Source organism: Megalobrama amblycephala, linkage group LG15 (genome assembly GCF_018812025.1).
Source record: "Megalobrama amblycephala isolate DHTTF-2021 linkage group LG15, ASM1881202v1, whole genome shotgun sequence".
Lineage (NCBI taxonomy): Eukaryota > Metazoa > Chordata > Actinopteri > Cypriniformes > Xenocyprididae > Megalobrama > Megalobrama amblycephala.
The window spans coordinates 16,516,797-16,534,246 of record NC_063058.1 but is presented as its reverse complement, the minus strand read 5'-3'; the positions used below and the strand labels follow the sequence as shown (position 1 = coordinate 16,534,246).

At 38.3% G+C, this 17,450-nt stretch overlaps 2 protein-coding genes and 1 long non-coding RNA gene across 3 annotated transcripts in view; 2 read left to right on the top strand and 1 right to left on the bottom strand.

Annotated features, from left to right (window-relative positions):
* Nucleotides 1-625: 625 nt before the first annotated feature.
* On the bottom strand, nt 626-2,770 carry LOC125247661. The gene is made up of 3 exons (XR_007180132.1): nt 1,760-2,770; nt 880-1,155; nt 626-693 (listed from the first exon to the last, which is right to left on the bottom strand). It is a non-coding gene; the product is annotated as an uncharacterized LOC125247661 (long non-coding RNA).
* exoc3l1 (exocyst complex component 3-like 1) lies at nt 679-9,819 on the top strand. Its single transcript, XM_048159074.1, has 13 exons — nt 679-1,199; nt 2,777-2,952; nt 3,068-3,287; nt 3,895-4,307; nt 4,450-4,739; nt 4,820-4,937; nt 5,046-5,171; nt 6,978-7,078; nt 7,166-7,276; nt 7,412-7,682; nt 7,779-7,934; nt 8,654-8,787; nt 8,902-9,819. The coding sequence occupies exons 1-13, from the start codon at nt 1,160-1,162 to the stop codon at nt 9,086-9,088; spliced, it is 2,343 nt and encodes a 780-aa protein (XP_048015031.1). The 5' UTR covers nt 679-1,159; the 3' UTR covers nt 9,089-9,819.
* A 2,052-nt stretch (nt 9,820-11,871) lies between these two features.
* Nucleotides 11,872-17,450, top strand: part of prmt7 (protein arginine methyltransferase 7) — a 9,021-nt gene continuing 3,442 nt past the window's right edge. The window contains exons 1-10 of the mRNA XM_048158402.1: nt 11,872-12,138; nt 12,428-12,464; nt 12,763-12,912; nt 12,993-13,101; nt 15,335-15,447; nt 15,528-15,757; nt 15,852-16,032; nt 16,163-16,287; nt 16,380-16,515; nt 16,612-16,695. Of these exons, the coding sequence (XP_048014359.1) occupies nt 12,038-12,138; nt 12,428-12,464; nt 12,763-12,912; nt 12,993-13,101; nt 15,335-15,447; nt 15,528-15,757; nt 15,852-16,032; nt 16,163-16,287; nt 16,380-16,515; nt 16,612-16,695 (1,266 nt within the window). The 5' untranslated portion in view covers nt 11,872-12,037. The remainder of the gene's footprint in view (nt 12,139-12,427; nt 12,465-12,762; nt 12,913-12,992; nt 13,102-15,334; nt 15,448-15,527; nt 15,758-15,851; nt 16,033-16,162; nt 16,288-16,379; nt 16,516-16,611; nt 16,696-17,450) is intronic.

The window sequence follows — 17,450 nt, the reverse complement described above, 5'->3', positions numbered from 1 at the left end:
GCTGCAGATCAAGCACTGAGACTTGCTACTGCCAGTGCATTCATAGACATTGCTGTGAGCATGTAAGACATGCGGCTGCTGTTGCACATGTATGAATTAATCCCTGTAGCAGATCTATACAGGTGGAGCTGGGGAAGGTGGAGGGTTTCTGAAAGCGTGCTGCTGGCTGCTAACAGCATCACTACCAGTATTTGTTTGAATGTTGAGCTACACCTCATTGGCCACTGATACAACAGCAACCAACCTGTACTATGTAGATAATGATGTGATCACTACCAAATAAGTTAAAAACCTATCAGCCTGTGCCATCTAGAGTTTCATGCCAGAATTAGGTAATAATGTAGGAAATCATTTACCTTGAACTACCGTCAGTTATACAATTTAAAGTGCAGAGAGCCACAATTGACCAGTTGGAATAAACCATTCCAGAGAGCTGAGTAATTATAGTCTATCTTTGAATAAACTTACACTGAAATCCATTTTAACATGTCTTCATCAACAGCTGTGTACTACTACTTAAGTTTGTGATATGTGTGTCGGTGTGTGTTTGGTAGAGACTGGTCTGGAGACCCAGAGAGAGATGTAAACACAGTCATGGGGTAAGGCACAGGCCACGACACTTACACAAATAAACACATTCATTAAGGGGCCTCTGAACTTAGATTCCTCTCATGTTTGCTCTACAACTAGCAGCTGTGAGGGATCACAAGACACGGGTAAGAACTTTCTGAAACAATACAAATGATCGCTAATGATTATGTCAAACCACATACAACCTTTGTTCGATTATCCCAAGCATTTCCTCTGAAACATATTGGTTTATAACTACCTCAGACACAGAGAGGCACTGTTGCACATGAAGGCCACCCCCACACTCACCATCTGGATCATTTGGAGGGCGGAGTGGCCGCTTTCCCTCCGTCCCTCTTGCGCTCTCTCCCTTCCTCCCTTCCCTTCCTGCCGGCCTCTGAGCAGAGGATGTGTCTGGGAGTGTGAGAGAGGAAGGCTGGCGGTAAAGTGGGTATGTACCCTCTCTCTTCTTCCCCCTCATTACTCTCTCTGTCTCTGCTGATTGCTCTATCTGGCGACACTGAGCAGGCCCTCTGGGCAGGGCAGTCTCTTAGTGGCAGAACGGTGAACGGTGGAACAACAAGCCTAAATGTCAGACGGAGACACGAATGGCCGAGACAATCATGAAGGTACACATCCTTTCTGTTTGTTTGCAATGTTGATATGCATCATGCAAGTGTTTGTTTATAAAGTCATAATGTTGTACTAGTAGAGAGATCTAAAGTGTATATCTACATAAAAGAGAAAGAAAGAAAGAAAGAAAGGTATGTCATAAAATTAAATATAAGCAGCATATATGTTTTTGCCAAGGGAATTATGTAGGGTTCCTCCTACCCCCATAATGTCTAGCCATAAGTAATTGTAGCCTGCTTGACTTTTTGTCCTAATATACATGTGTGTATATTTATACAAAACAAAAAAAATTATGGGTTGAAGGACTTGAATTTGGTCAAACGCATGCATTTCAGCACCACAGGAAATTAATAACAAGGCCTAGTCATAATGCACAATGTACTTTTACGAAAACATTTACAAAATTTAATATAGTGCTGTGCAAAAATGCTGTCAAATAGGAAATAAACCTGAATACAGGATTTATTTCCCAATAAAGCACAATAGCAAGGATGTTAGTTAAAAAAAAAAGAAATATTTTATTTTAGTAGTAATGTATAAAACTTTCAGCACATACCTACAATAACCTCTGAGATCTTTAAGTGATGGTATACGGTTCTTGTACAAGCCATGAATCATTGTGGTTTTGGCCGAATTCCCGGTGAAGTACTACATTATCCACAATCCTGAAGAAAGGGCCATCAATTAGAGAAGTCAGTGTAACCATGGTAACGTGAATGACAGCCCAGCAACACAGCTTAATGATGTAATTAAATCAGTCTCACAACAGTTTATCAATTTTGCTGTCCTTCTTTTTCACAATTGCTAGATAATTTTTTTTTAATAATTGCAAAAAACATTTTATATTAAAACATACTATACATGGCTGAAATAATTTGCAGTGCTTTGTGGGTTGTTCATTTTCTAATAAAGGATTAAATACAAAGTCCTCCAAATCAAACTTTGAACTGTAATGTTGTGAATAAAAGATATGTCACCTGCCTAAAGGCCGCTGAAAAAGTGGATGGTCAGTTGTACATAAACCACAGCTGTAAGCTGGTCACTGCATTATGAACCTCTGTTTTGCATGATTCTGTCATTTATCATGGAGAGGGGAAAACATGCAGTTTCTGCCCTGAAGCTGTTTCAGTAATTGTATTCTTACATACTTTCCCGTGGGTGTTTCAGCTCTTGAGCACCCATGGGATTGAGGCATACGAAATGGAAATTTTGAAACTTCAGCCTTTAAAACGATCAGGACACCTCTGAGTCATTCTTTGGAGAAGAGATCAATTCATCTGCTGAGTTTAAGACTTTGCTGAAGTTCAGTCTCTTTTAGGTGTAGCCTTTTACTGGTTTAAATAATATCTGTCTCATGAACACCAGAAAATGTTAAAGAAATTTTAAAGTCATTCATTGTACAAGTCAAGACTTTCAGAAAAAGTATGCATTCTCTTACACAATCTGCAATAACTTCCTAACATTACAGCTGAACAACTGCACAATTCACAATGGATTTTTCCTTGCTGTGGGCATTGTTCTTTTGTTTCTATATCATATGGGCTAAGTATTTTTTTCCTATTTTGACTGACAGATGCCCTTGTCCCAGTTGAGGTGTGGCCAGAGTTGGAGAGAGCCGAATGTTTGGCTCGGGGTGCTGCGCTGAAATGGGCCTCAGGTGTCTTTTGTCGTCCAGAGCATCTGGAGAGACTTGGACAATACAGGAAAAGAGAGAGTCAACGAACTGCTTCGATTCATTCAAGGTTAAAGGTAAGTAGTGATCATTATTTCAGGTCAATTAGAAAGCCTCTAAAAAGCCTAGATCTAAATCTAAATTATCTAAAAATGTCTGCAAAAAAATAATCTGCTCACTTGCATTTTTAAGTCAGTTGTACAGTCCTACCTGGAAGGTGTTGACTGGGGTCTTGGTCAACTGCGAGAGGCACGAGCTGAGCTGAGAGAAGTGTCTCGTGACATGCACAAGGTGAATTTGGAGTCCAGGAAAAATTCTGAAGAGGTAACTACACTGGAGACACTTCGGGAGGTTTCTGTCAATCACTGCCAGCTCCTTGCTGCAGTTAGCAACCTTCCACGCCTCTACAAAGGTTAGTGATTCCTTGCCCCTTTTAGTGAACTGCATGTCCTTATTATTTTTGAATGCCCTCTATGAATATTTTGGATAGGTCTTGAAAGTCTTAGAGCAAGGTTGTCCAATCCTGGTCTAGAAGATTCTGCAACATAACTGTCTGGAAGTTTCAAGAAATCCCGAAGTCCTAAATTAACTTGATTGTGGTAGGAGCTAAGCTCTGCGGGACAGTGGGCCTTCCAGGAGTAGGATTGAACAACTTAAATAAAAGCCAGACATTCTCAAATAAATAAAAGTATGTGAAAGCAAGCAATTCTAGACAAGCAATTTTATGGGTCGCTGAAGGACAGACTGAATTGCCGCAGAGAAGCTATAGCGGGTATAGTGTAAAATGTCTTGGTCTCCAGGTTTCTCTTTTAGGTCCACTACTATCAAGGCAGATCAAAAATCTTGATAAGCAAGAAAGTCACCATAAGTTGATAAGTTTATAGCTATCAATCTAAATAAGAGCACAGCTCTATCACCCACTTAAGTACTGGGGTTTGTTAATGCCAAAGTAATGTAAGACTGCACTCTAAGTATGTACATTGAGACTATAATTTGTTATGTCTTCTCTTTCATGTCAGTGCGGAGCATGGTGCTAGAGACAGAGAGGCTAGTGGAGTCTCGTAGACTACTGGAAGCCCATGCTCGGCTAATGGAACTAGAGCGCTGGCAGGATGAGGTACTGTTGCAGCTCCAGGGACCCAGGGGATCATCTGGAACAGGATTAACCTCTGAAAATGAGGAGTTGGTGCGGAATTATTTCTCAGGTGTTGGACACCTGGTGGATGCCCTTGCCAAGGAGCTCTGGGCAGTGGTGGGGAGTGGGTTGACGCTTTGCCATCAGAACCCCACGCCTTTTGTGTCAGCTGTAAGGATAGTGGAGCGTGAAGAAGCACTAGATCAGTTCTTTCTGGAGGAGCGGAGATCAACATTGGGACACAACACACCCATGCCCCCTGGGAGACCACGTTGTTGGAGGGACTGCTTCTTCAAGGTTTGATGATAAGCACTAAGTTTCCAATTGGTAGAAGTACTGGAAAAAGTTGTTTGTATGATGGCACAACTAAATTTAAAGGCTTATAAAGGCTTGTACATTTTAACTTACTTAGTATGCATGTGTTCAAACTATTGGTTAGGTGATGGAGGAGGCAGTGTCAGCACGTTTCCGTAGTGTGTCCTACTTGCACACTCAAGGGCCAGGGCTTGCAAGTCACTTGTCTGCACTACAGCACTGCATTATGGGAGACCTTTCAACAGTGCGGCATGTTCTGGAACAGTGTGTTCCAGCTCACTATCGTTTAACAAGAGCTTACCTGCGCTCCTGCCACCAGTTCTTGCAGACCCATCTTGGACTGGTTAGTGGATGGGAGCTAGAGGGTGGGGAAATCTTTGCTGTTCTTAACTGGGTTCTGCACATATACAACAGGTAGGTAAAGCTTACGATTATATGTGAATTTGGTCAATTGGTTACCAAAAAGTCCTACATATTAGAATGTGTTCTTTAAGCTCAGAGATGATGGGTGAGCCAGCCCTTGTAGCTGAGCTAGACATTGAGGACCTGGGACCTCTCATATCTCAGGAAGGTCTTGAGCAGCTGCAGAACAAATATGTCCAAAAAGTTCGGGTAAGAACCAGGGTGGGGTTTTAGTCTCCAAACATTTATCATTTACCTTGTCTTATCTTGATTAACAGGCCACAAGTTCTTGAGAAGTTTTACTGCGATTGTTTGCAGAAGAGTGTCTCTGAGTGGATGCACAAGGCTCTAGAGGTAGAGTTGACAGACTGGCAGAGGGATCAGGAACCAGATATTGATCATGAGGGCTGCTATCACACCAGCCTTCCAACCATCATCACACAGGTACTTCAGCAATGGCTTGACCTACAGAAGCTATGTTAGCCTTCAAAGTTGCGAATTCAAATTATGCACCAAAATGGAATATTGCATAAAACATTTACGAATAATGCAGCGTTTCCAAAGTGTTCAAGAGAACAAAATCATCACCTCCTGGGAAACTGGATTGGGGTTGCTGCAATTGGGGAAGCCACTGTGGCTCTTTTTCCAACATCATAAATAACTTGGGTCTAAGAGCATGCAGATGAAATGCAATAAACATTATCATGTTATCTTGTGTCTGGATGCCTGGTGTTTGGGAATGCAATCACATGAGACACTTCTGGGAGGTCATTATATTTGTTTGGTTTCCATCGTAGTTTGTGCACATCTTATCAGATAAAAAATTTGTCTGCCTCAATTGAGCGCATAATTTTTTATGCACATTTTTAGAATTTATATACATCTTGGCATTTCCACCCAGTGATTTTTATGCAATATCTCAAAATGCACATATACAGTGGCATGAAAAAGTATGTGAACCCCTTGCAGAATCTGTGAAAATGAGAATTATTTTAATAAAATAAGAGGGATAATAAAAAAATGCATGTTATTTTTTGTTTAGTACTGTCCTGAGTAAGATATTTTACATAAAAGATGTTTGCATTTAGTTCACAAGACAAAACAGTAGCTGAATTTATTAAAATAACCCCATTCATAAGTATGTGAACCATTGATTCTCAATACTGTGTGTGGTTACCCGATGATCTACGACTGTTTTTATGTTTTGTGATGGTTGTTCATGAGTCTCTTGTTTGTCCTGAGCAGTTAAACTGAGCTCTGTTCTTCAGAAAATTCCTCCAGGTCCTGCAGATTCATCAGTTTTCAAGCATTTTTGCATATTTGAACCCTTTCCAGCAGTGGCTGTATGATTTTGAGATTCATCTTTTCACACTGAGGACAATTGAGGGACTCAAACTCAACTATTAAAAAAGGTTCAAATATTCACTGATGCTCCAGAAGGAAACATGATGTATTAAGAGCTGAGGGGTGAAAACTTTTGAATTCAAATATCAAGGTAAATTGTACTTAATTTTTCTGCCGGGAAACATGCAAGTATCTTCTGTTGGTTCCGAAGGGCAGTACTAAATGAAAAACAATGATATTTAAACAAAAAAAAATTGTGACATCTTCATCCTGTTCAAAAGTTTTCACACCCCGACTCTTAATGCATCGTGTTTCCTTCTGGAAACATCAGTGAATGTTTGAACCTTTTTTAATAGTTGTGTTTGAGTCTCTCAGTTGTCCTCAGTATGAAAACACAGATCTCAAAATCCTACAGTCACTGCTGGAAAGGGTTCAAATATGCAAAAATGCTTGAAAACTGATGAATCTGCAGGACCTGGAGGATTTTTCTGAAGAACAGAGCTCAGTTTAACTGCTCAGGACAAACAAGAGACTCATGAACAACCATCACAAAACAAAAAAACAGTAGTGGATCATCAGGTAACCACACACAGTATTAAGATCCAAGGGTTCCCAAACTTTTGAACGGGGTTATTTTAATAAATTCAGCTATTGTTTTGTCTTGTGAACTAAATGCAAACATCTTTTATGTAAAATGTCTTACTCAGGACAGTACTAAACAAAAAATAACATGCATTTTTTATTATCCCTCTTATTTTATTAAAATAATTCTCATTTTCACAGATTCTGCAAGGGGTTCACATAATTTTTCATGCCACTGTAGGTGGATGGAAGCAGCTAATGAGAAAGATTTTACCTAATATCAGCACTGATATATATGAGCTGCTCTGGTGTCTGGGTTATTAGATGCTAGAAGAAAATGCACGGGTGGCCTTGATGATAAGCAAAGCTCTGCGGGACCAGACAGTCCAAATGGGTCTTTATGAGATGGAGAACCTCCTCAGCCGGTGTGTATATTTAACAATACTGGTATCATAATTCTAAATGATAAAAATTCAACATTTTTGTACTTTCTTCTCACTATATCTAAACAGATTTCGAGATGCAATCATAGAATTTGGGAAGGAGCATCGCAGAGATCCAAACATAAACAAGTTCTACCTCCATTATCTCCTGGCTTGCATTAGCAACTGCATCATCCTCAAGTGAGATGATGTACAAGTATCTTTTTACAGTATGTCTGTATTTATGTGATGTTTGTTTGAAAATGTGTGTGTTTCAAATAGTTTTGTGTGCTTATAAGCAGTATATTTAAATCTTTTATTTAAATGTACATCCAGAACCTCCACAGAAAGTCTGCAGCAGCAGTTGTGCTCCTTTCCTTCAAACCGGTATTCTCGCATTTCACTTGGACCTCTGGCTGCCCTGGACCGTGCTGTGAGAAAGGCATGTCGCTTAGTTATGGACCATCTCTTGTTTGAGCTACAACCTCATCTACAAGAGCTCCTGTCTCGTACCTGGCTGGACCAGGGAGATGTAACCCCAAATATGTGTGGGGTTCTAGAACGTCACTGTGAAATCTACAACAGAGTGCGGGAACCTTGTCGCCAGGTTAGTGTTTACACCAGGCATTGGAAATAACATGGACTACACAATAAAACGAGTGTATATCTTTACCAACAATTTGTGGTCGTCCATCATCTACAGAGGCTAAAGGAGGAATGTCAATGGCTAACTGTTGTTGAGTATGTCCGAGCACTGATGCAAAAGAGACTAGTCTGCAGAAGTAATGATGAGCGAAATCAGTTGGCCCAGCGAATGTCACAGGATGCTCAGCAGCTGAGGGACCACCTTCAAAGCATGGTAAAAACCCATTTACATTCATTTATTTGGGTATTTTTGTGCTTTAGGAGCCATTAGAAGTCTGTATGGGTTTTAAACTCAACAATCCAACCCTGTAAGCGAGACTGTGTGACCTGATCTGGCCCAATCTAACCAGCATTGCCAAATTTGGCTGAACCTGACCCAAATTAACTTTTTACAGAGGGCAATATATAATACAAGAATATGCATGTAAACAGTTCACATGCTATATGTCCAATCTGACACCACAAATCACATCACACTGTACAGCGTGAAACATCATCAAAGGTATATGAATACCCAGGATTAATTGTTAACCCAGGTAAAGTATGAGCAGAGTGAAACATAAAACAAGATAACCCAGGATTCCGCTTACCCGGGGTTAGACTAGTCCAGGGTTAACTATTTTAAGTGTGAAAAGCTCTTCTGTTTATATTTCTTCTCCTAGAAGTTAGATCCAGATGAACAGATTCAGCTGAAAGATGAAACATAAATGAGCCACATTAAAATTAAAACATAAACTAATAGCAATCCCAAATCTGACTCAAACCCAAGTTATTCATGAGAAACTGACTTGAACTCGACAATTCATTGGATCTCATCAGGCTCAGGTCAGGTAGCAGACCTCTAGGAACAACACAAGAACATGTTAGTATATGTTTGTGGATATTAAATGACTTTGACTATTTCACTGCTTTAATGCCGTTTTACATTTAAAGGAGATTGATGGGACCATAGGCGAGGTGAATCCCACTGCTTTGATACTTGCACTGGCTGACATAATCAATGTGAAAGACCCAGGCATGCTAATACTGGATATTTCTGGACTGGTAGCCAAGTATCCTGATATAAAGTGAGATTTCAAACCAAGCATACACAATAGATCTTAATATTCTAAAATATTTTCTGATACAGAGATTAATCAATACCAAGAGATTATATTAACTTACAAAGTGTGTCTTTTCAGTGAGGAGCATGTCTCTGTCCTGTTGGATGTAAGAGGGGATGTGCCCAAAGATGTCCGGAAGTCAGTACTAGATTTTCTGGAGAAGAACGCCCCACCTTTACCACCAGGATACCGCCCTATATTCACAGAAATCCTTGTGCCCTCTTCCAGCATTCAATTTTGTCTGCCTACTGCAAAGTGTACTTGAGAAGCACTCAGAGAAACTACCTAACTGAACTGTATCCAGCCTAGTGAATGAGAAATTCATTATTAATTCATCAGTATTCAATAAGACTAGCCTATTCGTTTTCTGCTTGGTCTTGTCTGGACAATGTCATATTAGTACATTATAATGTGCCCAAAAACTATTTACATTTACGATCTTACAAAAAAGTGCACAAACAAAATGTACATACAAGAACACATGTATGGTAGAAACAAGAGAAATCTGGCCCATTGCATTGCATATTTGGGGCGATAATTTTTGAATGTAAATTTATAAAAATGTAAATGTTACCAAACATTGCACTCCCAAAGATATACAATTAATTGCTTTAAAACTTGTATATTGTGGTGCACTATGTATTTTGTGGTTGACTGTCAGTCAATAAAGTAATGCATTTTAAAAAAAAAATTTATTAAACCAATTCATCAATTCATAAATTCAAGGGTATTACACTAACAACCAACATTATAAATACAATGGTACATGAATATAGGGTACCATTATCGATCTGAAACCACTGTACTATGACACATTACATTATTTCAGCCATGGCAGATTTTGTAAGGATAATATTGGTCCCGTGGATATGTTTGCATTTATAGGACACTGATTTTTGAGACAGGGGACAAAATGGTAAATAATAATAATAATTAAACCATGTATTAATTTTAAAACATATTGTATGATGGAGAAAATTCTGTATTACTTTTACTATAAATAAAGCTGCATCTGATTATGCTATGTTAGCTACTTCACAAAAAAATCAAGAAAATTAGATTTAAACAATAAGACTAAACATGTTGCGCTATATAACAACAATTAGTTTTCTGTCTATAAATATATCAAAACAGTTGTTTCCTTGTCTATTAAAACTTATATATTAAAGCGTCTTTGGTGTTTCTATGGTTTCTACAAAATAAAACCGGAAACCGAGGCTTTTTTTTTTTAATAGCATATAAACAAATGTACATACAAAATAGTTATTGAACAAACAATATTAACAATTTACAATTCTCAAAGGCAGACAATAGTTGCAATTACAATATGTAACAGTGAATTTTTACATAAAATGTACAATTCTAAATTGCAATGAAGAACAAAAAAAAATGAAAAAATAAAAAAATAAAATAAAGTAAAATTAATAATAGAAAGCATTTATAGAAAAGTAAGTTCTTACAAGGGATAGCGAGGAGTTATAGGGCACTTAGCTCACTGAAGAAATTGGCAACTGTAGTAGCTTTTACCATTTGAAAGGGCGTCAAGAGAAGCAACCAATTTTTTAGAATTGTTAGGAAAGTGAGTAAAGGAAAGGGGGTTTTCAGAAAATTACACTTATGAATGAAGTATTTAGCAATTTCTAAAAGGTTGTTAATCAAGTAATATTGTGAACAATCTTAAGTACACCAAACTTAATTTGTTTGTATTCAAGGGGTTTTACACATGAAATTATACATGACATTTTACTGTCCAAACCGGAAAGGGTCACGTCCCAATGTCCATACTATCCACCCTACATACTATGTGAGATTAAAATAAGTGTGTCCCAAAGCATAGTATGTTGAAAAGAGTATGCCAAAAGTACCCGGATGGTCTACTATTTCCGGTAGTTTTTCGAAGTGTGGATCCGTTCACACTATAAAAGCTAATATTGCCCACAACCCATTGCGCGTTGGACGAGGATTCAGTTCAGAACTACAAAAACGAGTAAAAAGTGTTAAAAAACTACAAAACATGGCGGATATGCGCGATCGACGCTGAGAGGTTTGAGTGTCTAATAATCAGTTCAACCTGATAGAAAATATTTATTTAATGTTATCTGTGTTATTTTTCATCTGCAAATACCAATGTGGACTTTTATAAAGATCCGACTGGCCATTAACTTTTAAATGCATCATTATGCATTAATATGAGGAGAGTTCTCCACATGAAAGACCCGCGACTGCAGATCTCTCCAATACGGTAGAAAATTAGCTAAATGAAATGTGGAGGATGTAAGATGATTGACAGGCCAGTTTACAGTGACAGGATGCGACAGAAAGAAAAGACGCAATTGTATGACGTGATAGTATGTCCCAAAGCTTACACACTCAACAGTAAGTACTTTTTGTTCACAGAAAGAGTACTATAAGTAGGCGAATTGGGATGCAGCACGAGGCAGACCAAGGGTTAACGCGGGTATGACGCAATTGACAGGCGACTCCTCACACGTCCCGGAGCCTTGGTTAAAATTGCAATTTTCTCACGATTTACAAATAGTTGCAAACATTTGGTACATCGTAAGTACTCAAGTGAACAAAATATATAACACTGGCTTAGTGGTTTTTGGATATATTTTACTGCAAAAATATTACACATTGCACCTTTAAGGGATTATTTTCAATTACCTCTTCAGTTGCACTCAACCAACGGCACCATCAGCTAGAAAAATAATGTCAATTTATCAGGCTATTATTAAAAGAAACAACTGCAGTGCAACACTAAATTTAATACACATAAAATTCCTTTACAATCTACAAAAAAAAAAAATTAAAATAAAATAATAATAATTGCTGTGTTTTTACAATCTTTTAAATCCACCTATGACTGAGAGCTAAATAATGTTCAACAACAACACAAAAATGCTTTCAAAGTCGTTTCTGGGGCGAACATTTCAAAGACAAGGACAGCCAATCACTTACCTTGATTTAACATCGCAACTTTGACTTGTATTTGATCCGTTTCGTCGTTATTAAACACAAAACATCAAAATTAAGTATTTTGGCAACGGCTGAAGGGAAGAGGCTTAATGTGGTCACGTGATCTTAGAGGCGTGACTTCTCGAAAAACATGGCCGCGCCCGGAGAGATCATGTTGGATTAATCTATTTGTGAACAATCTAGACATTTATAATACAAAAACATTCATACATAAGTGTGTTTACTTAAGATTGAAATGACAATGAAGACATTTTGCGGTCGCGCAAATCCAACAACCGGAGCGCTGGACTGGGTTGAGGAAAGCGAGGAGTATGATTACCATCAGGAGATTGCGAGGTGTGTAAACCATCTCATGTAACATCACCATACATACACAACAACTTATCTTTGCTTGTTTGTGTAAGATTAATCTATGACATTGTTCCACAAATTAAACGTGTCAAAATGACGTGAAAATACTTGACAGTGACTTGTTGCTGTTGTTGTTCTAACACGTGGACGTGTTAACTGCCAGAATATCAATTACACTTAATCGAATTGTAGTCATGTGATATATCCTGTCATGGGACAGGAGTGTAAATTATTTGGACATGTCCTGATAATGGTTTGTGTGTCTCTTTCTTAGGTCCTGCTATGCAGATATGCTCCATGATAAAGACAGAGTGAGTTTTGTTGTTGGACTCTTGCATACACATATTAAAATTACATGAAATACTGGAAACCAAAATAATGGTTCTAAAAAAGCTCTAGCTACTAATAATGAAGGGCATTTTGCAAAATGAGTTCTATTATGTTCCACGTAAAAAAATAAAATCAGAATGACACGACAGAAATTTCATTTTTGGGTGAACAATCAAGATTATCTTGATTTGACATATTTTCCAAAAGCATATGGACTGAAAATGACCTGTTTGTAAACACAGAGAAACGTTGCTAAACTTTCTACCTTGTGTTCCTAAGAATGAGAAATACTACCAAGGCATTCGGGCAGCAGTGAGCAGAGTGAAGGCACGCGGTGAGCGGGTGGTGGTCCTGGACATCGGCACTGGGACGGGTCTGCTCTCCATGATGGCTGTGACGGCTGGAGCCGACTTCTGCTATGCCATAGAGGTACTTGCTAAGGCTAATGTCTTAAATGTTGATTAAAAATATGCAATTTGGCTGAAGACAAAAATGCAAATACCACACAGGTGTTTAAGCCCATGGCACAGGCTGCCACTTGCATCACGGAGAGGAACGGCTTTGCAGACAAAATCAAGGTCATCAACAAACACTCCACAGAAGTTACGGTTGGACCAGGTTAGATAACTTTCATTATACTTATTATCCAGGTAGATCTGACAAGTTCTGTGCATTTTTGTTCTATAGTAGTGATTATAAAACTGATAATTACAGTCCATATATATATATATATAATGACGATTATACAATTTTAATTAATTGTATATAACATATTTAATTTTTTATATTTTATTATATTTAAAGTATATATATATATATATATATATATATATATATATATATATATATATATATATATATATATATATATAAATATATAAAAAATGATTTATAGTTGTCAAGTCGCTATATTTTATATATATATGTATATGTATGTGTGTGTGTGTGTGTGTGTGTGTGTGTGTATATATATATATATATATATATATATATATATATATATATGTACAGGTGCTGGTCATATAATTAGTATATCGTGAAAAAAATCATTTTTTTATTGTAAATTATTTAAAAAAATGAAACTTTCATTTATACTAGATTTTACTAGATAGTTTTTTTTTTTTACATTTGTTGATTAGAGCGTACAGCTAATGAAAGTCCAAAATCCAGTATCTCAAAATATTAGAATATTTACATTTGAGTTTCATTAAATGACCATCCCTACAGTATAAATTTCGGGTATCTCTTGTTCTTTGAAACCACACTAATGGGGAAGACTGCTGACTTGGCAATGGTCCAGGAGACAATCATTGACACCCTCCACAAAGAGAGTAAGTCACAGAAGGTCATTACTGAATGGGGTGGCTGTTTACAGAGTGAAATTTCAAAGCATATTAAATGCAAAGTTGACTAGAAGGAAGAAATTGGGTAGGCAAAGGTGCACAAGCAACAGGAATGACCACAAGCTTGAGAATACTGTCAAGTAAAGCCAATTCAAACACTTGGGAGAGCTTCACAATGAGTAGAATGAAGCCGGAGTCAGTGCATCAAGAGTCACCACACTCAGACATCTTCAGGAAAAGGACTACCAAGCCACTTCTGAAACAGAAACAATGTCAGAAGCATCTTACCTGGGCTAAGAAGAAAAAGAACTGGACAGTGAACAGTGGTTGAAAGTCCTCTTTTCAGATAAAAGTAAATTTTGCATTTCATGTTGAAATCATGGTCCCAGAGTCTGAAGGAAGACTGGAGAGGCACAGAATCCAAGCTGCTTGAAGTCTAGTGTGAAGTTTCTGAAGTTAGTAATGATTTGGGGGCCGTGACATCTGCTGGTGTTGGTCCATTGTGTTTTATCAAGTGCAAAGTCAATGCAGCCATCTTCCAGGAGATTTTGGAGCACTTTATGCTTCCATCTGCTGACAAGCTTTATGGAGATGCTGATTTCCTTTTCCAGCAGGACTTTAGCACCTGCCCACAGTGCAAAAACCACTTCCAAGTGGTTTGATGACCATGATATTACTGTGCTTTATTGGCCAGCCAACATGCCTGACCCCTGAATCGATGGGATATTTTCAAGAGAAAGATGAGAAACAGTCGATCCAACAATATACAGATGATCAATAGTGCCTCAGCAGTGCCAAAGGCTGATCACTTCCATGCCACACTTCACTGATGCTGTAATTTGTGCTAGGAGCAAGTCATTTGCTGTAATATGTGCTGCCGACCAAGTATTGAGTGCACAAATGAACATACTTTAAAGAACTTGAACTTTTCTGTTTTGAAAATCCATATCACGTTCGCAATATCACGTTCAGTATCGCAGATGAATCGCCTTCGATAATGAACGTGATATTGCGTAGCTTGTGATCTACGGCTCTGTCTATTAAATGCCGCTCCATTTGAAAGCAGGTGATGGCGATTTGGCGGTAATCAGGGAACCGGCTTTACTGACGAAATGTGCCTGACAATCGCATGCGATATATTGCCCAGCCCTAGCCTAAGGCACACCTGTCAAATCATGCTGTCAAATCAGCATCTTGATATGCCACACCTGTGAGGTGAATGGATTATCTCGGCAAAGGAGAAGTGCTCACTAACACAGATTTGGACAGATTTATGAACAATATTTGAGTGAAATAGGCCTTTTGTGTACATAGAAAAAGTCTTAGATCTTTGAATTCAGCTCATGAAAAATGCGGGCAAAAACAAAAGTATTGCGATTATAATTTTGTTCAGTGTAGATATAATATATATATCTCGACTTGAGTGCAATATTGTAAATATCGTAATAGACAACCTCATTTCTATCACCTTGAATGCCTTTCAAATGTAATTGAATTTGTATCTGCAGATGGAGACATGCAAGAACGAGCAAACATCCTTGTCACGGAGTTGTTCGATACAGAGCTGATCGGTGAAGGCGCGTTGCCCAGCTATGAACATGCACACATGCACCTTGTCAAGGTAAAAAACAGTTATAAATTGCAGTTAAACATTTTGCTGTGTCTTTTAAGTGTTTAATGCTGTTGCTGTCACTGGCACAGGCAGGTTGTGAAGCTGTGCCGCACCGTGCTACGGTCTACGCCCAGCTGGTGGAGTCAGATATGCTGTGGAAGTGGTCACAGATCCAAACCATAGAGGTGGATGGGAACAAACTGCTGCCCCCTTCTGCTGTAGTGGAGTGTGCAGGAGCGCCCTCTGTCTGTGACATCCAGCTTAGCCAGGTGCCTCCAGACTCTTTCACTTCCCTCGGGCCCATCTGCACCATGTTCAGGTACAAGTTCGGATAGTAGTTCAACTCTCTAAATTAAAATATGCCATTTTTTTGGTATTTTTGCTTAATTAACTGATCTATTTTTCCACTTTAGTGTTGATTTCAGCAAGCCGGTTAGCAGTGCTGCTCAGTCCTACACGGCACAGTTCAAGGCTCAGACCAGCGGGAGAGCACAGGTTGTCTTATCCTGGTGGGACATTGACATGGACCCTGATGGCAACATTGTGTGCACTATGGCCCCTAGTTGGACCTATTCAGAACCTCGCACTTACCCTGTAAGTACTAGTACTTAGCCACTAATATTCATGTGCGAATATTAAGAATCGTCTTACTTGGCCCCTATAATATGAACACTGTGTGACAATCACATATAAATATATATATTTTGCATCATATGATGTGCAGTGGAGGGATCACTGGATGCAGAGTGTCTACTTCCTTCCTGCAGAGAAGAATGTTTCAGAAGGAGAAGAGCTGAGCTTAATTGTCTCCCATGATGACTACAGTCTCTGGTACAGCCTCACGAACAGGTAAAGATGCCTTTGATCAGTTTTAGACATATAACGTGTCCTCAGTGTCTATGAGGAAGACGGTATTATATTTTTGACCATCTGTCTTTTAGTGAACAAAATGATGTCAAAGTGGCTCAGTTTCGCCCATGCTGCACCTGTCAGGCCCACCTGGTCTGGACGAGGCCTCGCTTCGGGGAGTTAAACGATGAACAGAGGACTGAGAGTTATGTGAACGCATTACGCAGTGTAAGTTATACTTTTACATTCACTGTTGATTTACATGTGAGCTTGAAGTGACGCTTTCTGGCTCATAGTTTAGTGTGGTTGCATGTATGCTTGCAGATTCTGAAACCAGACAGTGTGTGTTTATCGGTCAGTGATGGGAGCCTGTTACCTATTTTTGCTCATCTGCTTGGATCTAGAAAGGTGAGTAGCCCATTTTTTTGCTTAAGTCATAACATTCACAAATTTAGGTCTGCTTCAAAACCTGGTGAGCTGCCTTCTCCCTACACAGACAGTTGCCTTCTGAGGCAGCATCTTAACCTTCATGGAAACTCATAATTAAATTGTACATTTTTAAGTAAATTATAAGCAACTCTATGCACCACATGCCTTGTAATTGACCAACAGTTTGATGATAGATTGTTACTAAGCTAACAATGCAATATTGGGTAAATAATCTGTCTTAAATGAAAATGAACAGTTTTTGTCAAGTAAATTGTACATTTTTAGGTAAACTATAAGCAACTTTATGCACTACATGACTTACAGTTGACCAATAGAATTTGATGTTTGCATATTACTAAGCTAACAATGCAATATGTGCTAAATAATCAGTTTTTAAATGAAAATTAACTATTTTTAGCAAGTATATTATTAAGGTAATTTGTAAATTAGCTTATATTAGTAAGTAAATTATAAGCAACTCTATGCACTACATGACTTTTAATTGACCAATAGAGTTTGAAGTTAGCATGTTGCTAAGCTAACAATGCAATATTGGGTAAATAATCTGTTTTAAATGAAAATTAACTATATATATAGAAAAAAAATACACATTTTAAGTAAATTACAAGCAACTCTCTGCACTACATGACTTGCAGTTGATTTCAGTCGTTTGATATTAGCATGTTGTTAAGCTAACAATACGATATTGGGTAAATAATCTGTTTTAAATGAAA